The sequence below is a fragment of the Felis catus genome, chromosome B4 (genome assembly GCF_018350175.1).
Source record: "Felis catus isolate Fca126 chromosome B4, F.catus_Fca126_mat1.0, whole genome shotgun sequence".
NCBI lineage: Eukaryota > Metazoa > Chordata > Mammalia > Carnivora > Felidae > Felis > Felis catus.
The window spans coordinates 135943866-135966471 of record NC_058374.1 but is presented as its reverse complement, the minus strand read 5'-3'; the positions used below and the strand labels follow the sequence as shown (position 1 = coordinate 135966471).

Here is a 22606-nt window from a genome sequence, read left to right as displayed (position 1 = left end):
GGGTCCAGGAGGGAGGGAGGAAGCTCCCAAGGCCTCTCGGCGCTAGTCTCAGAAGCATTTTGGCCAAAGCAGAGCCGAGGTGAGACGGGTCTGGGCCCAGGCCTTAAGAAACTAGCAGCTTCCCCTTCCTTTATGGGAACTGTCTGCGGGAGCCCCAAGCTGCCAGGTGGGGCCTCTCTGGCTGGAGGAGCTGTGTTGTGTGTGGTAGTTACAGCCACTCCTGGCCTTCCAGCCGTGCCCACCAAGGTGCCAAACATACGAACGACGCCTTCTTGGACCCTCCAAATGGGGTCATCCGCTGGCTGAATACCACCGAGTGGCCTCAGTCCGTGCCCCATGGAGCAGAGGCAGGCTCGCCTGAGCCCTGCCCAAAATTTTGGTCCACAGGGACACCTGGGTGGTTCAGTGGGTTGAGCATCCAACTTCGGCTCATGTCATGATCTCGCGGTTTGTGGGCTCGAGGCCCACGTCAGGCTCTGCGCTGACAGCTCAGAGCCTGCTTGGGATTCTCTCTCCCGTTCCCTTTCTCTTTGTCTTTTCCCTGCTTACGCATTTTCTCTCTCTCTTTCAATAAATAGATTAAGAAATTTAAAAAAATGTTTTGATCCACAAAACCACAAGATCTGATCCAATGGTTGTTGTCTTAAGTTGCTAACACCAGGCACCTTGCTTTGCAGTAAGAGGTACCCAGAATATATCATCACATACCCGAGAGTGGTAGGGAAGCAGCTCATTATCTTGAAAACCGATAAATAAAGGGCAAGAATCAAGCATTTAGTTAGTCTTTCCTCTATGAGCTATGTTTTGGGGTGTCCAGATTGTTGATGAAGGGACATTTCTCCTTGTAGAAATATTCCTGCTAACACATGAAGAAATGAAAGCAGAGGGTCCACCATCTCGTCTCCCCTAATGACCTAAGGGTCTAGGCCCGCCCAGTATGGGAGCCGCTGAGCTCGGGGCTGACGAGCACTTCGGCGTGGCGGGCCCAGTTGTAGGTGTGCCCCAAATGGACCTGCAGCTCCCCAGGCCTTGCGGTCTGACTCCTGATTGACAGGTGGCACGGGAGCCAGGGCACTGGGCTGAGGAAGAAGCGTGTGAGGACGTAGAAGGCAGGTGGCCCAGGGTCCTCCAGAAACAGATGGCCTAGGGAAAAAGAAAGCAGGGAGACTGTAGGTTAAACGAGTCGGGAGAGAGAGAACAACTCATCAGAAGGCCTGACCCTTATCTGTACAAGCTCTAAAAATACTTATCAGATGACTTGGGAAATGTGAACACTGATTAATATTTGATGATATCCAGAAATCACTGCTGCTTGTTTTTAGTTGTGATAGCAGTATGAAGTAGGATATCGTATCTCTCTTTAAAATTGTTTTTTAACATTTGTTTATTTTTGAGAGACAGAGCACAGGTGGGGGAGGAGCAGAGAGAAAGAGACACAGAATCCGAAGCAGGTTCCAAGCTCTGAGCCATCAGCACAGAGCCCAACGTGGGGCTCGGACTCATGAACCACGAGGTCATGACCTGAGCTGAAGTCGGATGCTCAACCGACTGAGCCACCCAGGCACCCTAGTAGGATATCATATATTAAGAAGTCCGTAACTGTTAGACATTCTTACAGGAGCATTTTGGTTGGAATCTCGTGTCTGGGAATTGCTTCCAAATAAGCCAGTGCCGTGGGGCACAGGTGGGGTACAATCAAGACAAGACCGGGTGCCTGGTTGCAGCCCCTAAAGTGAGCAATGGATTCTCTTACGCTCTCCTCTCTGCTTTTGCTTGTGGTTGAGCTCTTTCATAATTAAAAGTTTGAAAACTCCCCCATCATTCTAATGATCATAGAATCAGAAGAGACCCTTTGGGTGCTTGGGGCCCTCTGTAGGTTGGTGCCCGGGGTGGGGTGGGGTGGGGGCCTAGAGCAAGAAGCCATGCCAGCCTGCCTTGCCTGTGGCTCCCTTGTGAGTGCCAGTCCAGTCCTTCCTGCCCCCTCCCTCCCTCCCTGCCTCTCTGAGGGGCTGGTAGGGTGGAGGGGTGTGTCCGGGAGGCTGGGTTTCTTAGAGGATTAGAGGGAATCAATTTCTTTTTCAACCGTCCTCATTTACTCGGGTGCTGTCCTGTCATCGGTTTCTACAAGAATATGACCCAGAGCCCTGAAATCACCCTGTGATTTTCTTTTAAAGTTTATTTATTTGTTTTGAGATGAGACAACGCAACCGGGATAAGGGCAGAGAGAGAGGAACAGAGAATCCCAAGCTGACTCTGCACTGTCAGCCCAGCGCAGGGCTCAAACCCACGAACTGTGAGATCATGACCTGAGCCAAAACCAGGAGTCTGACGCTTAACTGACTGAGCCACCACCTAGGCGCCCCTGCCCTGTGATTTTGGTTTAAAGTGGTCCGGGTGCTTCTTGACTTTGGGTGCAATACTGTGTAAATGATTTTCCTGATTTCAGAGTCTGAAGGAGGCCATTTTTCATTAGTTTGTAATCAGCAGTCAATGGTATCATTGATTCATCAGTAAGCATTTATCGAGTATCTCCTCTGTGCTGGGCAATGACACCGCCCACTGTAAGACAGACTCAGAATTGTTCCTGCCTCAGTTCAGGTTCAGGTCACAGCCGGTCACCAGACCCAACGCTGTGCCGCTGTGGCCCGGGCATCTCCGGGTCTGGGTGCTGGGACTCAGGGAACGGGCCAGCCCTTCTGGTCGCGAGCTTTAATGAGAACTGCCACCACGGGGACCTCCTCTGAGCCTTCGCCCTGCACGTCCCTTCTGTGCTTCTCTTTTAGGATGAGTGTGCAAACCATCCGAAACGTTTTTAGTGTCGAAACTGGCTATCGGCTCTCAGACGATCAAATAGTCAACCATTTTCCGAACCACTATGAACTGACCCGGAAGGATCTGATGGTGAAGAATATTAAAAGATACAGGAAGGAGCTGGAGAAAGAAGGGAGTCCCCTGGCAGAAAAAGATGAAAACGGGAAATACCTCTATCTGGGTTTGTGCCTTTTTCACTGGGCTCGTGTGTTAAATGAATCCTAGAGTTCCTTAGTCACACGAGCTACCGGGATGGCGACTGCTGGCTTTGGTGGGTGAACATGTTCGTGCCAGCTGTGACAGGCGCCTCTCTCATTCCACGTGTGTCTGGAATGGGCAGGCTGGGGCTCACGTTGGGATCTGAGTTTCCATGGGTGCCCAGGGAATGTGGTGCATGCGAGGGAGAGAGTGTCCCCGGTGTGTGGATGGAGGGAAACGGCGTGAGCTGCAAGCTGCATTTTGGAATTCACGGTCACTACCGCATCTGGCTGTTCCCAGGCGGAACGGCGTGTCCCGGTTCCATCTGGTGGGCTGGCCTGCCGGATAGTTCCAGAATCCTTTTACCTAGCTGGGAAAAATTATATAACCAATCTCTCTGGGCCTGCGTTTCCTCATCTGATAAATGGGAATGACAACAGGTTGCTGTGGGCATTACAGGTTTGTAAAGCGCTTAGCACACGGGCGATGAGGTTATTGTACGGGAACTGAACGGCACAGGGCCTTGATCTTCAGACGCTGGCTTGGGGCAGAGGGCATGAAGCAGCCTCCGGAAAGGCCGTGGCAGTGTGTTTCCGTCCGTGGCCGCCGTTGGGCTAGCTCACCCGCCGTCGCCCTCTTTTTCACCTTGCAGACTTTGTTCCGGTCACCTACATGCTGCCCGCGGACTACAACCTGTTCGTGGAGGAGTTCAGGAAAAGCCCCTCCAGCACCTGGATCATGAAACCTTGTGGCAAAGCCCAGGGAAAGGGCATCTTTTTGATCAACAAGCTCTCGCAGATCAAAAAGTGGTCCCGGGACAGCAAAACATCTTCGTGAGTGCGCCTGCTTAAGATCGGGGCCCAGGGTGTGTGGGTCTGAATCCCTGTCTACACTTACCGTCTGAGTACCTTTTGTTTTGTGGACGCTTACATGCTTCACCTGGGTAAACTGGGGACAGTAGCAGCACCATCACGGGGGCAAGACGGGGATGGGACAGGCGAACACGGGAGTGTCTGTGATCAGTAGCAGGGGTAGCGCGAGGCCATGTCAGGTCAGGTCTCTGCCCAGCGTTCGAGGGCTCCCCAGAACGGAGATACCAGGCCAGGCGGTTTTGTCTGGGGCCCACCCTGCCTTTGCGGGTCCTGAACTGTACAGAGATGCTGGAGGTGGTTCTCTCCCGGAGGGCTGGTGGCTCACCGTTCCCGGGCGTGGCAGGGTCACCTCCCTGTGCGGAGCATTGAAGTTTGAGTGCACGTTGCCGGCCCCCAGGTGGGTCAGGCCCAGGGAGCACTTCCCTGGTGGGTTCCTGGGGGGGGGGGGGGGGGGGCTGCTGGCACTGTCCTCTGGGGCGGGGTCTCAGGCTTGGGGGCTCCCACGTGGACGCCAGCTCACCGCCGTCTTCTCCCCCCGACGCGACGGGGGTCTTTGGACTCTGCCATCTAATATTGACCGTCTCCGCCGCCCTTAGGTTTGTGACCCAGTCCACCAAGGAGGCCTACGTGATCTCCCTGTACATTAACAACCCGCTGCTGATCGGCGGGAGGAAGTTTGACCTGCGCTTGTACGTGCTGGTGTCTACGTACCGCCCACTGCGCTGTTACATGTGAGAGTCGCTGGGGTTTTGTCTTGTTGGTCGGCAGCTCACGAGACGCAGCCCTTCAGAGACAAAGTAGATTAGCGGCGTGGGGGGTGACGGCTGGCGGTCACAGGGTTTCTCGATCGTGGTAGTGGCCCCACAGATCTCAGTATACCGAGGACCACTGAGTCATACGCTTTAGGTGGGGGAGTCCTGTGGCCTAGGAATTGTACCTTAGCATGACCGTTCAAAGAAAAGAACCGTAAAAAATGAAAAAGCAGCTCTTTTAACGGCCTAAATCAAAAAGCAGGTCTTTCTATTATTTTTTTTAATGTTTATTTATGAGAGAAAGAGCGTGAGCAGGGGAGGGGCAGAGAGAGCAGGGAGACACAGGACCCGAAGCAGGCTCCAGACTCCGAGCGGTCAGCACAGAGCTCGACGCGGGGCTCGAAGCCGCGAACCGTGAGATCTTGGCCTGAGCTGAGGTCGGACGCCTGACCGGCTGAGTCCCCCAGATGCTCCAAAAAGCGGCTCTTGTAAGAGAACAAAGTGTTCGGTCTTATCTGTGCATCTCCTCAGCGTGCTGAAGTGGTCTGAATTCCCACGCAGGTATAAACTTGGATTCTGCCGCTTCTGCACGGTGAAGTACACCCCAAGCACCAGCGAGCTGGACAACATGTTTGTTCATCTCACCAACGTCGCCATCCAGAAGCACGGGGTGAGTGCGTCCCTTCGCTGCAGCTTACGGAAATGGGCTGCTTTTGTGGGTTTCTCTCTCCTTCTTTTTGCGTGCGCGGGCGAAGCGGGTCCGGGAGCCGGATTCCAGATGCCCTGGCACTCGTGAGGGGTGGGAGCTTTAAGGACCTGGCACATCAGCCCTTCTGGTTCCATGGCCGTGGGCGCGTCCGTTGGAACTCTCGGAGCCTCGGTTTCTCCATTTGTGAAAGGAGATCCCGTTACCCCCTCATGGGGGTGGCGGAAGGATTCACGAGAGGGCTCCTGCGTGGCCATTCGTTCAGCAAAGTCTCCCTGAGCACCTGTCTGGGTTGGTCTCGTGCTGAGTGGCCAGGGCTACGTTGATGGTCCCCACTCACGGAGCCTGGCCCGTAGGGGAAGACGGCCGTCAAGTAATCACAGTGGTGAATGTGTCATCACAAACTGAGCCGCGTGCTCTCAAGCTAGGGGACGCAGATCCGGAAGAGCATGGAATGAAGTCCCTGGTCCAGGTGGCCGGAGAGGCTTCCGTGTGCAGAAATGCTCAAGCAGAGACCTGAAGTATAAGCGGGGGTTCCCCGGGTGGAGGTGGGGAAGGAACGTTCTAGCAGAGGGTACAGCCTGTGCCGGGATCCCGTGGCAGGAAGGAGCGTTGCAGGAGCTGAGAGACGGCCAGGGTGGCTGGAGCCCCCAGACCGAGGGTGGTGGAGTTAGAGGTACCTGGTGAGGCCAGCGAGGCCGGGCCCCAGGACCTTGTCGGTTCTGTGTGGGCTTTGGGGCTTTAATCTGGTCCTAACAAAAATGTTCTGAAGGTCTCATTTCTTTATGAAAGACTCTTCTGTTTGGATCTTGCTTGATTGGAGGCCTTGAGTATCCTGGTCCTTTTTGTATAATTGGAGTGGAAAGAGGGTAAGCATTGATAGAAAACAAGCTTCTTTTTCTTTCTTTCTTTTTTTTTTTTTTTAAGTTTATTGTTTTAGTAATCTCTATGCCCACTGGGGGGCTCACATGACCCCAAGATTAATAGTTGTAGGCTCTTGGGGCACCTGGGTGGCTCAGTTGGTTAATCATTCAACTTTGGCTTAGGTCACGATCTTGCAGTTTGTGGGTTTGAGCCCTGGGTCAGTCTCTGTGCTGACAGCTTGGAACCTGGAGCCCGCTTTGGATTCTGTGTCTCCGTCTCTGTCTCTGGCCCTCCCCCGCTCAGGCTCTGTCTCTCTCCCACGAAAACAAATAAACATTAAAAACAATATATTAAAAAAAAAGGTGGCATGCTCTTCCGACTGAGCCAGCTAGACGCTCCCAAACCAAGCTTTTCTGAGTCACCTACTGAAGGGTTTGTTCAGAGCAGCATGGGCTCAGTCCCCCGTCTGTCACTTCTCTCTGTGTGACTTGGGCAAGTCACACGGCCTCCCTGGGCCTCCTCATCTGCAAACAGAGCCCTGGTATTACCTTGCTGGTAATGAAATGACAATGGCCACCATTTACTGAGGGCCTTGACGGTCTTCTGTGTGAGGCCAGCCCTGGTTCACTGTCCCTCGGGTTTCCCTGAGAGCAAACTTCTGAGCATCACTGTTACATGGTCAAGATTAGAGGAGAAAGGATGGCTTGGCCAGAACTTTATTCAGAAGAATTGGAACAACGGAGACGCCTGGCCGGCTCAGTTAAGTGGAGTGTGAGACTCTTGATCTCCGGGTTTAAGTCCGAGCCCCACGTTGGGTGTAGAGATTACTTAATAAAATCTTGGAGTGCCTGGGTGGCTCAGTCGGTTAAGCGTCCGACTTCAGCTCAGGTCATGATCTCACGGTTCGTGGGTTCGAGCCCCGTGTCGGGCTCTGTGCTGACAGCTCGGAGCCTGGAGCCTGCTTGGGATTCTGTGTCTCCCTCTCTCTCTGCCCCTCTCCCGCTCACACTCTGAGTCTCTCTCTCTCTCAAAAAATAAACATCAAAAAAAATGTAAAAAATAAAATAAAATCTTGAAAAAAAAAATGAATTGGGAAAATGAGTTTTCAGGGGACGCAGCCGTTTGGAGAAAGCTGAGCAATGACATCAGGCCCTTTGTAGCCAAGTTAGTGAGGCCTGGGTGTGGGTGTGGCCAGTGGGTGTGGGTGTGGCCAGTGACCAGCCTCCAGTCCTCTTGGTTTCTGAGGACAGTGCAGAATATGTTGGCCTGCCCCAACCCCCCCGTGGATTGCAGGGCCACACTGACATTGGGAAGGCTCCATTTGATGGGCCTTCTCAGGACACCAGTCAGCTGAGTCACTGCTGCATCAATAAGAAACAGAAGTCATTTTTTTTTTAATCCGTGGAAGGAGAGAGCAGAAGGCAGGACCTTAGCTTGGCATCGTTGCAGTGTTCCAGAAGCCTCTGTGCCGTCCCTGTCGGTTCTGTTGGTAAATGCTTAGCTTTTTAACGTGAGGAAGTCCTTCCTCTGAGGAGACTACTTGCTGGTAGCCTCACGTGGCTCCGATTCAGAATCGCATGAAGGACAGATGTTACACGGGACGCTGACACGTCAAGCAGTCCACGGCTGCATCTCCCGAGTGTCCTTGGGTGCAGAGCATAGCCCGACACCTGGGACAGAGATGCCCTTGGACAGCCTGCCCTCAGGAGGCTCAGAGACCAGCAGGGGAGGCAGATCACAGAAGACTGATGATAAGGGAGGCTGCAGGGCTGCAGAGGGGGTGCAGGAGTATGGGGCGGGGGGCACTGGGAGGCGGGATCAATCCAGCAGGCAGAGAAGGGGATGGAGAGATCAGGGGTGCATCCCGACATGGGCAGTATTTGCAGATTGATTTGATAGAGTGTCCTGGAGTAAATCTGATAAACTAGTGTTGCTACAGTCCTAACAGCAGGACACATTTCCTCGCTTTTTAGGTCTGTGCTTGTGGAAGACAGTGTTTTGCCGTGTATACTCTGTATGTTTAGAACTTTTATCTTTTTTTTTTAATTTCTTTTTTTAATGTTTATTTATTTAAAGAAAAATTTTTTAACGTTTTTATTTTTGAGACAGAGAGAGACAAAGCATGAACAGGGGTGGGTCAGAGAGAGGGAGACACAGAATCTGAAACAGGCTCCAGGCTCTGAGCTGTCAGCACAGAGCCCGACGCGGGGCTCAAACTCACGGACCGTGAGATCATGACCTGAGCCGAAGTCGGCCGCTTAACCAACTGAGCCACCCAGGCGCCCCTGTTTATTTATTTATTTTTTTGAGGGCGAGTGGGGGCGGGAGGGGGGGTAAAGAGAGAGGGAGACACAGAATCCAAAGCAGGCTCCAGGCTCTGAGCCGTCAGCACAGAGCCCGACACGGGACTCGAACTCACGGACCGCAAGATCACGACCTGAGCTGAAGTCGGACGCTTAACCGACTAAGTCACCCAGGCGCCCCAGAACTTTATCTTTTAAGTAAACTTTCCTTGCTAGTGAGAATCTGTAACTGGAAAAAGGAAGGTGTGGGTGGGCAGGTAGCCTGGCTTCCCTGTAACTTCTCCGAGTCCCTGTTTTTGGGGTACAGACGCTGAGTTATTAGAGAGACCATTTGAGGTGAACATGCTTGCGTAGCTCGTCTTTGAAGGTATCTGAGTGAAACTGACGTGTAAATGTGTCTCTGACCTCAAAAGGTATTTTTTTTAATGTGGTTAATTCTGTTTTTCTATGAAAACCAAGTCCGTTTTGAGTCAGTGGTGTTTGTCCTTTCTTAGGCTGGTTTTCTTTTCAAAAGTTCTCAACTTTTTATTTAGGAGAGTGAAACCTAGCCTCACAACCTCCAGATGTACTTCGGGATTTTTAGCTTTTTGCCTCCAAAAAAAGAGGAGTGGGGTAGAGATTTCATGTTTAGAGTCAGAGAAATAGAGAGCGCTCTGGATGGGGGGTGGGAAAGCCAGGCTCGGGTCCCAGCTCCCTCACAGCCTGCGTGGAACCCTGGGCAGGTCAGGTAACCTCCGCGAGCCCGAGCCCTCTTACGCGCAGACGGGATGTTGTGACCAGTTGTGGGGTGCTCTTGGACCACGGTGCCTGGCACCGGCCTGTCTCAGGTTGGGTTCTCTGGAAGCAGACTCGGAGGCAGAGATGAGTGCATGGGGGGTTTGCTGGGGCAACATGGGGAGGGAAGGGGGGTGAGGACAGGGCAGAGGGAGGGTCGAGCTGGGGCGCAGCTGCAGCAGGGACCGAGATTCCCTGGCATCAGCCCGTCACGGACTACGGGCCGCTGGGGCGGGCGTGACCTTGGACTGTTCTGCTCCCCTTAGCCAAGGGCAGCTCCCAGCGAGGGTCTCCGCCAGAAGAGTGAGTGTCGTGATCTTGAAGGGGGGTCTGGGTGACATACTCCACCCTCATTGCAGGGTATGAATTGCTAATTATGAGTGAACTACAGAGGTGGTGGTTCTTTTTTTTTTTTAATTTTTTTTTAAAGTTTATTTTGCGAGAGAGCACGAGTGGGATGGGGCAGAGAGAAAGGAGAGGGAATCCCAAATAGGTTCTGCACTGTTGGCACAGAGCTCAATGTGGGGCTCGAACTCGTGAATCCTGAGATTGTGACCTGAGCAGAAACCAAGAGTCGGGCACTTAACCGACTGAGCCCCCCAGGCGCCCAGAGATGGGTATTTTATTTTATTTTTTTTTTAATTTTTGAGAGAGACAGAGCACGAGTATGGGAGGGGCAGAGAGCGAGGGAGACACAGAATCCCAAGCAGGCTCCAGGCTCCGAGCCGTCAGCACAGAGCCCGACGCGGGGCTCGAACCCACGAACTGTGAGATCACGGCCTGAGCCAAAGTCTGGCACTTAACCGACTGAGCCCCCCAGGCGCCCACAGGTGGGTATTTTGAACCAAGCGCCGCATAGGAGGGCCAGGTCCTCACGGGGCAGGAGCACCCAGCACCGTCCTAGGGTGAGAGAGCAAGTGCTGGGGTCCTCGGGGTGCATTGCCTGGGGCCCCGTGTCCTTTCCCGTCGCCAGGAGGACTACAACCACATCCACGGGGGCAAGTGGACGGTGAACAACCTGCGGCTGTACCTGGAGAGCACCCGAGGCAAGGAGGTGACCGGCAAGCTGTTCGACGAGATCCACTGGATCATCGTGCAGTCGCTGAAGGCCGTGGCGGTGAGGGAAGGGCAGGGGCCGGGCCCGGGAGCCACCGAGCGGGGCGGGGAGGGCTGCTGGTTCTTTGGCTACGGAGACTCGCCTTTACGGGCCCACCTCCCGCGTGGCCACACGTCTGCCAGAGGCCGGGGCAGCTTGGCGGAGGGAGAGGGGCCAGCTTCCGGCCGGGTGCCGCCCAGGGCGTACCGGCTGCCGGGCCTCCCGCGGCAGCCGCCGGCCCAGGCGAGTCCTGCCGGTGTCCCCTGCAGCCCGTCCGTGCCATCGGATCGAGGGGGCGTGTTTTGGCCTAAGCTGCTGGTCAGAGGTGGACTCGCGGTGGCCTCCTCGAGTTTGGGCCTCCCGCTCTGTGGCGTCATGGACGTCGGGGTGCTAGAAACCCGCCTCCCTGTTGTCCCAAACGTGGTCCTCATTGGCTGGCTCGCAGTCCCCGTCGGTGTCTTGTTTTGCTGTGCCGAAGCAGGTGTGCGGCTGGTTTTGAGGGAACGGGAAGGAATGAACAGCAGGCCACTGGTGCGCGGGCGGCTGTGCCCCGAGCTTCACATGTGGGCTCCCAGATGCTCATCACCCCGTGACTCAGAAGCAAAAGGGAGGCCCGGCCCCAGAATGGGGAAGCGCGGGGACAGGCGTTGGGGCCCAGGCCTGCCGAGGGGGCTCCCAGCAGACAGGCCCAGTGGGTGTGATGCCCGAGGGCGCTCGGCCCGGCCCAGAGAGTAGGCGGCACGTCCCGTGGAGGGTGCTCCGGCCCCTCTGAGCCTCGGAGGCCGTCTCTGGGAAACCAGGAGACAGTGGGGTGGGGGCCGGGGGAGCTAGCAACCTCCTGTCCTGCACGGGCTGCTGGGACGGTGGTGTGGGCAGTGGCCGGGGTAGGACCACTCCCTGGCAAGATGCGGGCCCACTGACTCCCCTGGGAAACCAGCCTCTGCCGCCCCAGCCTAGTTTTCCTCCAGTGAGTGAGGCTGGACTGGCCTGTGTCCCCCTCAGGAGTTTTTGGTTCTAGATCCAGTGTTTGAAGTAGAGTCCACACGCCCGCTAATGTGTGAGAAGGCCTCACTGCTGTGTCTGTGGGCTTTACTCACTGTGGGGGGCAGCAGGGTCCCCAGGTGTATGTGACATGGCTGCTTGCTAGGCCTTCCCACAGGTTTTCATCCACGCAGCCTCGGTGGGGCCTGGGGACCTGCATTGTAAGCGAGCGGCTGGCAGGGTTTTTTATGTACCTGGAGAACGGTTTATAAAGTGGAATTGAAAGTTAAAAAGAGGGGCACCCGGGTGGCTCAGTGGGTTAAGCGTCGGACTTCAGCTCAGATCAGGATCTCGTGGTTTGTGGGTTTGAGCCCCGCGTCGGGCTCTGTGCTGACGGCTCAGAGCCTGGAGCCTGCTTGGGGCTCTGTGTCTCCCTCTCTCTGCCCCTCCCCGCTCATGCTCCGTCTCTCTCTCTCTCTCTCAAAAATAAATAAACATATAAAAGTTTTTAAAATAAAAATGGAACAAAAAAAGTTAAAAAGAAAGTCCCCAAATTTTTAGTAAACGGATTGGCTTGTCAAAGAGAACGGAGGTTCGTAGCCTGGCAGCCCGCATCCCTAAGGACCTGAGAAGGGCCTGTGACGAGGTTGCACAGGCCTGGACTCTGGAGCTGGGCTTCTGTCCACTCTGAGGACAGTCCCATGCCAGCAGACACATGGTTGCTTTGATCAAGCCTCTGATGAGCGAGACCCGGAGACACCGGTAATCGCTTCAGGAAGTGCCCTCAGAGGCCGAGGGAGGTTTCCGAGTCTGGGTCCTGTGGGAGGAGCCGGGGAAGGATGGGAGGCGGCACTGGGGGTGGAGGTGGGGAGCGCTGATCTTGGTGGTGAGACCCCGCACGCTACGTCGGGACCGCGAGGAGGTCCTGCCCCGTGACCTGCTGTGTGTCCGGGGCGGCGGTCCCAGCCGGGCCCCCCCCGAGGTTGGCTGTACAAGACGCTAGTTCCTGTCTTACAGCCGGTGATGAACAACGACAAACACTGCTTCGAGTGCTATGGCTATGACATCATCATCGACGACAAGCTGAAGCCCTGGCTGATTGAGGTAACCGCCCGCAGGAGCGCGTGTGGCCGGTCGCCCTCCCGACTGCCTCTGCCCCGTCTCTCAGGCCAGGCGGCAGGGCCGGGGCACGTGAGGCTCTGGAAGGTGACGGGGACAGACGGGCAGGTCGGACAAGTTTGCTGATGGTGGACAGTGGGAGCCGTCCCTGCGGGAAGCTGCCGGAAGAGTCAGGTTATCAGAGAGCAAACTTCCAAAATAGCTCTTCCCGGGTTACTTCTTACGCTGCCCAACCCGCGTGTGCAGAGACATACACAGATATGTAGAGAGATCGACAGACGCGTGTGTAAAATATTTACGTGCTCTGTTTTTCCATTTGAGAAGTTCAGTGCGCTAGCCATTGCGCTACAGAGCCCTTTTTTTCCATTTTAAAGCGACTCACTTGAATGGCAGTCAAGCTTTCCTTGATGAGCCAGGACCTTAATTGTGAATGTGACGAATACTCCTTCTAACATAACAGACCTTAATTGTAGCCTATTTATGATAATTAGGGCATGATGATATGCTACAGTGGTAATTTCAAGGGCGCCTGAGGTTCATGCAGCCCCTTTGACTGTATACGTTGGATGCCCTACCAGCAGCACGAAGACACGGCCTGACTGTTTGGGAGAAACCCGAGTAACTTGCAGGTTTTTGCCTCCACTCTGCCGTGGCCTGAGGAAGCAGCTAACCAAGGTCATTACAGCTGTGCCTGAAGTGGAGTAAATAGCTGGTGACTGAGGGCCTGCAGGACTCTCCACCCAGTCCGTGCATTTTAACCTGAGGACTCGACGTTGCTTAGCTCCTCAGAGGCCTTAGGGGACTAACCTTCCGTTTATCAGATGGGTTCCATTTGTCAGAATATTGCTTTATTGGTGAGGTATTACTCTCTTCGCCAAAAAGGGGCCCACTGGGGACGCCCGACTGGCCCATTCAGTGGAACACGCGACTCTTGATCTCGGGGTTGTGAGTTCGAGCCCCACGTTGGGTGTTGAGATTGCTTAAAAGGCGGAGCAGAGGGGACGCATTCCTTTTTTTTTTCTTTAATTTTTTTTAATCTTTATTATTTATTTTTGAGAGAGAGAGAGAGAGAGAGAGAGAGAGAGAATGAGCAGGGGAGGGGCAGAGAGAGAGGGAGACACAGAATCAGAGGCAGGCTTCAGGCTCCCAGCTGGTAGCACAGAGCCCGACGTGGGGCTTGAATCCACAAACCGTGAGATCATGACCCGAGCCGAAGTCGGACGCTTAACCAACTGAGCCACCCAGGCGCCCCGGGGACACATGACTTTTTACTTCAACCCCACGATGCTACTTAGGGTAATTGGGTTTGCTGATTCTAGCAAAGCTCTGAGTGGCTTCCAATACTTGGGGTAGAGTGTCCACACAGGTAGACACGGAGGTTAGGTTTATGATCTGCATTCACTCAACATTTCTATCTGTGCGCTGAGCGATTTGTAGGTCGTAATCCCAACCTGTGTCTGACTTTTTATATTTCGTCTAACAGCTGATGCAAGTAGGATCCTAAAACGCTTCCTATACAAGGTGCCTAAAGATACTATACGTTAAGGGGACGAATTGACAGTTTTGCCTAAAAGGCGCGGTAGCCAGCGTTTTCCTCTGCAGTGTGTGTGTTCATGCCAAAGGAGCCAGTGATCCACGTGAAGAGTGATTCCTTTCCTCTCGTAGGTGAACGCGTCCCCGTCTCTCACCTCCAGCACCGCCAATGACCGAATCCTTAAGTATAACCTGATCAATGACACCCTCAATATCGCAGTCCCTAATGGCGAGATTCCAGACTGTAAATGGAACAAATCACCCCCGAAGGAAGTTCTTGGCAATTACGAAATTCTGTAAGTTGGCGTGCAGACCGGGCAGCCGTCCTCGCGTGTGTCAGACGGAGGGGTGGCAAGGCCCAGCCTGGATTTTCTGGTTGTGTGTGGACTTGCCTTGTTTGGGCCGAGCATTTCTTTTACTAACGGTGTTCCGGGATAGATCACGTGGTAGCGAAAAAACGGGTATTAAACTAGGTGTTTGTCTAGGCCTTTTGTTTGATAATTATTCATGAAGCATTTGCCACATGCTGGGCACCTTGTAAGGTGGGAACAGGAGATCTCTGTGGCTTACCTCCACCCCCCCCCCCCCCCGGGCCCAGCTCGCACCCAGGCCTCACCACTTGGAGCTGGATGACATTGAGGAACTCTGCAACTCTTTGAGCCTCAGTTTGTGCGCCTTTTGAGTGGGGCTGTTGTACAGAGGGAAGGACAAGAAATGGTAACAATAGTAGCAGGCAGTTGAGGGCTGACCACATGCCAGAAACTGCCAAGGCCTTTACTCACGTGTTCCCATGCTTCGTTCCCCCAGCACCCTCCTGAGGTCAGTGTCGTCATTAGCTCCACCTTAGGCATGCGGAAACAAAGGTTTAGAGAGGTGGTGTGGCCCATCGGCAGTGACAAAAAGTGGGAGCAGCGTCAGGAGGGCAGTGGATACGTGAAGTACCACTCGTTCGTACCACGGGGTGGTGGGTGGCCACTGAAACGTGGCCCAGGAGCTCTGCCGTGGGGCCGGGGACGCTGAGGGAGGAAAGCGCATCCCAGAATCCTTGTTAAATGGGCAGTGGCCTCAGCCCCCACCCCAGCATGGACGTACGTCTGTGTGTCGGGCTGCCTCCGTGAGCGTGGGCGAGCCCAGAAATGTGGAGGGCTGCGCATCAGCTTGTCCACACGGATGTTGCCGCCACAGGCCGTGAGGTGTGGAAGGGAGCCGGAGAGAAAGGGAGATAGTGTCCCGAACTGGAAGGGGCCCGTATGTCAGGTTCACGTTATGTATTTCTGTGAAAGTAAAAACGGGTGTTTAATGTTTCAAGAAAACAAGGGAAGAAATTTGTAGTGAACTTCTCTCAGCACAAGGTCCCAGGCCCCCAGTTGGAGGCGCTGCGGGCGCGGGGGCTTGGACCGCAGAGCCTCTGCCCTGCCTGGTGTTGATGATGGGCGAGCGGTACAGGGGAGGGTGGAAGGTCAGCTCCGCAGAGAAGAGCGTGGAGCCTCCAAGGGCGGCGGAGGGGAGCTTCAAGCGCGAGCGCTCGGTGCCCTTGACCGTTTTCTCCAGCCCCGGTCAGCTGCCTGGTCTGAGTGCAGGGCCTGAAGGAAGAGTTTGGAGGGGAGGGTCAGACTGGAGCGTGTGTGGGGCCTCTGGGAGTGGCAGCGAGGGACGTGCAGGGTGACATGGAGGAGACGGGGGCTGAGCCCCGACAGCCTCTGAGACAGGTGGGGGCAGAGCGTGGGGAGGAGTCTTGCCTCTCGCCAGCAGCGTGAGGGACCCGGATCCGGATCCGCGAGCTACCAGCCCAGGGTGGTGGGTGGCGGGGCTGCCGGGAGCCCGAGGGGCAGGGCGGCACTCTGCTCCCTGTTGAAGGTGCGGAGGTCAGAGCCTCCCTGCGGTTAGGTGAAGAGACAGAGGTGACCCCCCCGCCCCCCACCAACCCACTCAGCTGCCCTCACCCCACCCCATATGTAAGGAAGGCTCCAGCACAGAGCTGATAGTTCCAGACGCTTCCATTCAGGACTGCTCCCTGTGCTTCAGATGACCTCATAGGCAGGAATCCTGTTTGTGGCTCACAGCCTCGGCCTCCCTCCCGCAGCAGGAGGGCGGGCCCCGGCTTCCTGCCCAGCTAGGTGCTCTGCTTTCCTGGAGTGTTGTTCCCAGCCGTCCTCCGGGGGTGCCGGCAGGAGGAGGAGGAAGCCGGGGTGCCAGTTAACTGCCCCAGGGTCACAGGGCTGCTGCTGCCGCCGGCCCCCAGAAATAGGCGCTCTCGTCACCCTGATTGGCCTTCAAGCCATGAGGCCCCGCCCTCTGTACCTGCGGCCTCCAGGCCCAGGTCTGAAGGTGCTGGGTATACTCGTACAGGCTTTAAAACACTGCCTGAACCCTGCCGATGACTGCCATCCACTTGTCAAAAAGCCAGGGGGAGGGGCGCCTGGGTGGCTCAGTCGGTTGGGCAACCAACTCTGGATTTCATATCAGGTCACGATTTTGCAGTTCGTGGGATCGAGCCCTGCACTGGGCTCCAAGCTGCCGGCACAGAGCCCGCTTGGGATTTTCTCTTTCCTTCTCCCGCTGTCCCTCCCCTGCTGTGCGAGCTCTCTCAGTCTCTCTCCCTCTCTCAAAATAAGTCAGCTAAAAAAAAAAGAAAAAAAAAAAGCCAGGAGGAAAGCCTGCTAGAATGGGAGGGGGCCCTTGAAAACCCTCCTGCCTGATTCTCCTCCACATTAGCTCCATCGGGGGCCATCCCGCCCCTGGGAACAGCTCGTCCCAGATGCCAGCTGCTTGCCAAATGCTTGTTTCTGTCATGTTTGCAAGCTGCACACACCAGCACAAATGCACAGTGAGACTGGTAATCCCTGTGTGGGTCTCCCCCCCCATCATTCAGTACCTTCTCATTGCACACCCGCCCCAGAGCGAGGTGCTGGGGCAACTGCGAGCCAGGTGGATGGGGTCCCTCCGGCCTTTAGGTCAGCAGCACAGGCACAGAACCGGCAGCAGGTGCCAACGGGTGGGTGCTGACATGCGGACGGGGCGTCCAGGGGCTCTAGCAGTCCCTGGGGTGGAGAGGGGCCCGGGAGGCTTCCTGGGAGGACCCCCCACAGGCGGACCCTCCGGCGTCCCTGGGGAGTCCTCCCCTCGGCATCATCTCTCCTTAGGGAGACGGGGGAGACGGGGGTCCGCCGTTGTTGCCCTGATCCCCATCCCGACAGAGAGAAGCCCAACAAACTGGCCTTCCGCCTCCTTGCCCTTCCTTCTCAGCCCCCAGTTTGCCACCAGAAGCACGATGCAGAGACTGTGTTCTGCAGCTTGAGAAGCTTCCGTCCCTCACCACACTCGACGTGCAGGTTCTGATTCTGGGAATAAACAGTTATTTAACAGAAATAGACCCTTTTCCCAAAGTGAGCAAAATTCAGCCAACGCGACATAACTCAGCATCTTAGTCCCTGTCGCATTTGGCACGAATGTCTGCTTATCACAGAGGGTCCTCGGTCAGGGCGTGGCCACCAAATGACCCCCGTGAACGAGGTTTCACAGCATACAGAAAGTGGGGATCATAAGGCCCGCTGTTCTGAGTCAGGAGGGTGATGTGAAGTCACGGTGGGGGTAGGAGACCTCGTTCGCCAGAGCCTGCACCTGCCAGGGCCGGCAAGCGGTGCAGTGGGGTTTCTCCACCCTCACGGACCCCGTAAGAGGGGCTCATCGTGGCGAGAGGGGCCAGGGACTGCCCCGATAGATGTCATCATCGGGCGGGCGCGTCCAGGGTCCCAGCTCAGTTCTTTCCAAGGCGAAAGCCCAGGCTCTGTTTCCTACACAGATCATGCGCTTTCCTACACAGGCCTGGTGCGCGAATGTTAATGGAGAGGGGCAGGTAAGTCGAGGCTGGTGGAGGCGGGATCTAGCCTTTCTTGGGAGGGCCCTGCTTTCTTGTGAGCCTCTCCCTGTCCTGGCCCCCTCCTCCCGGGTGGGTCATTCACACCCCGTTCCCGATCTCAACCTGGGTCAGTCATAACCTGCCCCCGATGCTGTGCGTAAAAATATTTCCGGACGTCAGCTTTCTCCCTCACCACCCTGGTGTCTCACTCATGTGTCCCTTGGGGTCATTGCGCCGTTCCATCTGGTAGCCTTTTATAAGATGTCAGCTGTTCCTGAAAACAGTTTAACAAGGCAGCACGCCTGCGCTCTGTGGCCTCGGGCAGGGTTTGGTGGGCTGGGGGAGCGCAGGGTGGGGGCCGGGCCGCTTCCCTGGCTGCTGCGGGATTCGCCACGCCGCCGCTCAGCGGCCGGTGGCCGTGCGTGGCATTGCTGCTGCTGGACCCTGAAGATGTCCCTCTGTTTGCAGCTATGACGAAGAGCTGGCGCAGGGCGACGGGGCCGACCGGGAGCTGAGAAGTCGCCAGGGCCAGTCGCTGGGGCCCAGAGGGGGCCGATCGAGAGACTCGGGGAGAACCGTCCTCACAACCTGGAAGTGACCACCAGGAGGCGCAGAAGACCGCAGCCCGACCCTCCCAAATGCTCCCCGCACCTGGGCCTATTTTGAAATTTCCTTTTTTCTAGAGCTTTTTTTCCTTTCGTAAGCCCTGTAAATAAATAAAGGCACTTCTTTGAAAGGTTAAGGGGTGTCTCGCGAGGGAGAGGGGCCCTGCTTCTCCGTCACTCTCGCACGGTACTGCGGGCCCCAGACGGGGGGGATTTTTTCCCACCCCAAGCGATTCTGCGCGTCTCCGGCTGGTGCTGGGTGTCCCACGATTTAACTCAATTCTGACACCATCTGCCTGGAGATGGCGTCGGATCCCACGGGTGAAGGGCCCACGTCCCGCGAGACGGCCCCGCCCGCGCCCCCACTGATGCGCTTTTGAAGTGACGGTTGGGGTCCGGGGCCCACGGCCAAGAAAGAATTCTTGAGACGTCTTTGGTGCGAAAAGGTGCTTCTGTTAAAGCACGTGGACAGGACCCTGGGCAGAAAGCTGCGCTGGGGTCGTGAGGCGTGACTGGTTCTATACCACAGAGTTAGGGGAGGTGAGGGAAGGCCAAAGGGAGGCCTCCAAAAGGACTTTCAGGGGCGCCTGGGTGGCTCATTCGGTGAAGCGTCCGACCTCGGCTCAGGTCATGATCTCACGGTTCTTGAGCCCGAGCCCCGCGTCGGGCTCTGTGCTGGCAGCTCAGAGCCTGGAACCTGCTTCCGATTCTGGGTCTCCCTCTCTCCCTGCCCCTCCCCTGCCCCCTCTCTCTCAAAAATGAATAAACATTTAAAACTTTTAAAAAACAAAAGGACTCTCTTTGCGAAGGAGGATTCCTAGGATACCTGAGCCTTTGCTATTGTCAAGCTAAGATTGTTTTTTTCCCTCCAGCAAGCAAAGCATTAACCTTAAGACCCTAGGGACTTCCTGGAGGAATGTTCTCCTCTGTATTTGCCTCAGGTATCTGTCAGTGTGCTGCAGGTTACAAGGACACGTAATTTTATCTACATTTTCTTCTTGCCTTAGTTCCCCACATCACTCTGGAGGGGAGGGTGACGTTAGGGCTCCAGGAAACGGAGGCTCGGAGGCTCCGAGGTTTCTGGAGCTTGCCCTGTTTTTCTTGTAAATCGTTAAAACAGTTGCAGACTGACGGAGCCTCCTGTCCTGCCGGACCGCGATCTCTATCAGGTAACCATTCGTGATTTCCTTTTTTAGCTTTAGGGCGGCCGCGAGTGCCCGGGGAATGTCACACACAACTTCTGACCTACCTGCTGTAAGTTGGAGGTTCCCACCACCTCTCAGACCCCTCCGAGGGCTTGATTAATTTCCCGGAGTGGCTCACGGAACTCAGGAAAACAGTTTCGCTGTACGTTACCGATTCATCATGGGGGCTGCCACCAGGTCAGCCCCCTAAAGCGAGGCAGAAGGCAAGGTGTGCGGGGAAGGGGTGGGGGCGGCCGTGTCCTCCCCGGGTGCACCGGCCTCCCCGCCTCAGTGTGTTCACCAGCCCGGGAGCTCTCCGAATTCTGTAGTTCGTATCCCATAGTTCAGGGTGTATGAAGGTTTCCTCACATGGTACCGACTGATTAAACTGTGGACCACTGATGGGTGAATTGATTCCACCCTTTAGCCCCACCTCCTCCCCAGTGTGGGCGGGGCTGAAAGTGCCAACCCTGGGATCGCTGAGTGGTTCCTCCCGCAACCAGCCCCCTCCAGGCCACCCAGGAGCCCCAGCCACCGCTCAGCCTTTAGCACAAACTGGTTCGTTCGAATCCGAAAAACGCCCATTTCAACCTTTGCTATCTGGAGCTATTTCAGGAACTGGGAACAACACGAAATGTGAAAACAAAATGATGTCCCTGTAGCTCCTGGAAAGCAAATTAACAAGGGTATTTTTAGGAACCGTGTGACAACCAAATACATGTTGCTTATAAACCCCAGCGCCCCATTCTATTTCATTAGAGCTGGAAGAATGGATTCACAAGTGGAGGAGACCAGCCCCTTCCGCAGAGCGTACCAGCCTCGGCGTGTGATTTGGTTTTTTACGAGGTGTTCACGTTTTGAAAATACCACACTAACTTAAAAACAAAACCTGACCCTCTCCCCTGCCGCTGTGCCAAAGCGAGGCACTGAACCTGACCGCCGTCTTGGCTTCCTTCCCTTGCACTTGACTCTGAGGGAAACCTGCCCCTGGAAATACTTGTCCGTAATTTATCTTTACGAAGGCCTTTGTCTGTCAGTGCTGTCGGAAGAGACCCGTTTCTGTCACTTGGGTTTTGTAGGTGAGTCTGTCAGATGGGCCCAGACGGTTCCCGCCTCGTGGCTTACATGACGTCAGCATCTGGGTTTGCCGCAGGCCTGGGGGGTGGGGGGGTAAGCACTGTCCGCGGCCATCAGCCAGGACAAGCTCTAGATGTGGTGTGTGGACACGATGCCACCCTGGACGCTAAGTGACCCACAGGAAGACACGGGAACACCTGAGTCAGTTGGGCAGAGTGACTGACGCGTTTTCTAACTTTGAGACACGGGTTACTTTTTTCTTAATTTGTTTTAAGTTTATTTCTTTTTGAGAGCAGGGGAGGGGCAGAGAGAGAGGGAGACACAGAATCCGAAACCGGATCCAGGCTCTGAGCGGTCAGCACAGAGCCCGACGCGGGGCTCGAACTCACGAACCGTGAGATCATGACCTGAGCCGAAGTCGGACGCTCAACCGACTGAGCCACCCAGGCGTCCCTGTGGGTTACTTTTAGTAAGAGCCTTTCACTTGACCTTCCTGCCGGACACCTGTTTGCTGATGCTTCGGTCACCGTCTTGAATCTATCTTTAGAACTCCCCCCCTGCCTTTTGGTTCCGGTGTTAGTCACAGGATCTGTTCTCATGCTATTGTCCCGAGGACATAAGAGATCGGGATCTTTCCCGTACCCAGGTGTGAACGCACGTCAGGCTTGGATGTCGTGTCGCATGTGTCTGTGCGCTCCCGTGTGTTAGGGAAAAGGGCCTTTTACGCGGTAGGACGGAAAGGAAGAGAGGTACAGTGTGAATATCAAACCAGCATCCGGATGAATTGCACTGGGGGGGGGGGGCGGGGGTTGCCTGCGGTGTTCACTTTAAGCCCGAGAAGCTTCCCCCTTAATGACGGGACTTGCATGTGCGTCCTGTGCAGCCCTCGATGTCACGTCCAGTGTTGACGGCGGGTGCGGCTTTGAGTTTGAGTTTGAGTTTGAGTCAGACCTGGGCTTGAGGCCTGGCTCTGCCATTTATTAGTTTGTCCCAAGGCAGTCAGCCGGTGGATCTTGGGACCTCCGCTTCCTAGCGTGCAGAAAGGGGATTAAGTATATTTGCTTCAGGAATAAGCAGGGCCCTGGTCCCCGGGTCCTGGCTCTGACTGCGGCCGCTCACCCCGGGGCGGGGGCGGCCCCCGGGCCTGGCTCCAGGCTCCTGCACGCAGCCTTTCCCCCAACGAGTTCCTACAACCCGGCTAATCACTTACTTGTGGTTCTGCTCTCAGTGTATCCGGGACAAGGGCGGAGTCGGTCCCTGGCGGGGAGCGGTGACCTCAGCCTGAGCACGGAGGGCAGCCCGGTCACATCAGGAGTGAGGTGCTTAGTTTGCCGACGACCGGGTTGCTAGGTGAGAGCGAGTGTCTGCTAAATAGATTTGTCACATGTTGACTGTTCCATTAGTGACATCAGATGTTTCCTCTGAGCTTCTGGAACACAGGAGGGTGGGAAGTGCGCGATGGCCGAAGCAGGCCGGGAGAACAGCGGCTGTAAACGCGGCTCATGGCCGGGCCCGGGGCTCCAGCAGTGGTCCTCGCGTGGATTCGTCCAGATGGCACTTGCCACTTTCTTGTCAGCTTCCATTATTTCCCTTTGGATGGGCACTGCGGCGGAGGGGGGGGGGCAGTTTCCCAAAGTCTGAGGGTCATTTTCACCGTGATTCTTTTTTGTTTAAAGTTTATTTTGAGAGAGAGAGAGTGAGTATGCGTGCACCCAAGGGGGGGGGGGCGGGGGGGGAGGGGCAGAGAGAGAGGGGGAGAGAGAGAGAGAATCCCAAGCAGGCCCCACACTGTCCGCTTGGAGCCACCAACTGTGACATCATGGCCCGAGCAGAAATCAAGATTCAGACGCTTAACTGACTGAGCCACCCAGG

General features: G+C 55.6%; 1 protein-coding gene and 1 long non-coding RNA gene across 14 annotated transcripts in view; one reads left to right on the top strand and one right to left on the bottom strand.

The window, feature by feature from the left end:
• TTLL1 (tubulin tyrosine ligase like 1) overlaps positions 1-18610 on the top strand; it is a 30667-nt gene extending 12057 nt beyond the window's left edge. For 7 of the 11 annotated variants that reach the window (XM_045062481.1, XM_045062480.1, XM_045062477.1 and 4 more), the window contains 9 exons: positions 2784-2992; positions 3662-3842; positions 4478-4612; positions 5195-5303; positions 10254-10397; positions 12375-12461; positions 14142-14305; positions 17812-17865; positions 18337-18610. In XM_045062481.1, coding sequence (XP_044918416.1) covers positions 2784-2992; positions 3662-3842; positions 4478-4612; positions 5195-5303; positions 10254-10397; positions 12375-12461; positions 14142-14305; positions 17812-17865; positions 18337-18466 — 1213 coding nt within the window. In that variant the 3' untranslated portion in view covers positions 18467-18610. Of the gene's footprint in view, positions 1-2783; positions 2993-3661; positions 3843-4477; positions 4613-5194; positions 5304-10253; positions 10398-12374; positions 12462-14141; positions 14306-17255; positions 17768-17811; positions 17866-18336 lie in introns of those variants that run through there. The other 4 variants (XM_045062473.1, XM_045062475.1, XM_045062474.1 and 1 more) reach the window with 4 other exon arrangements.
• LOC123386761 lies at positions 14312-22085 on the bottom strand. Of its 3 annotated transcripts, none has more exons than XR_006601176.1 (4): positions 21945-22085; positions 19723-21763; positions 14792-15592; positions 14312-14697 (listed from the first exon to the last, which is right to left on the bottom strand). It is a non-coding gene; the product is annotated as an uncharacterized LOC123386761 (long non-coding RNA). The 3 variants fall into 3 exon arrangements; XR_006601175.1 differs by having other exon boundaries at positions 14312-14851; positions 15102-15592; XR_006601174.1 differs by having other exon boundaries at positions 14312-15283.
• Positions 22086-22606: the final 521 nt, after the last annotated feature.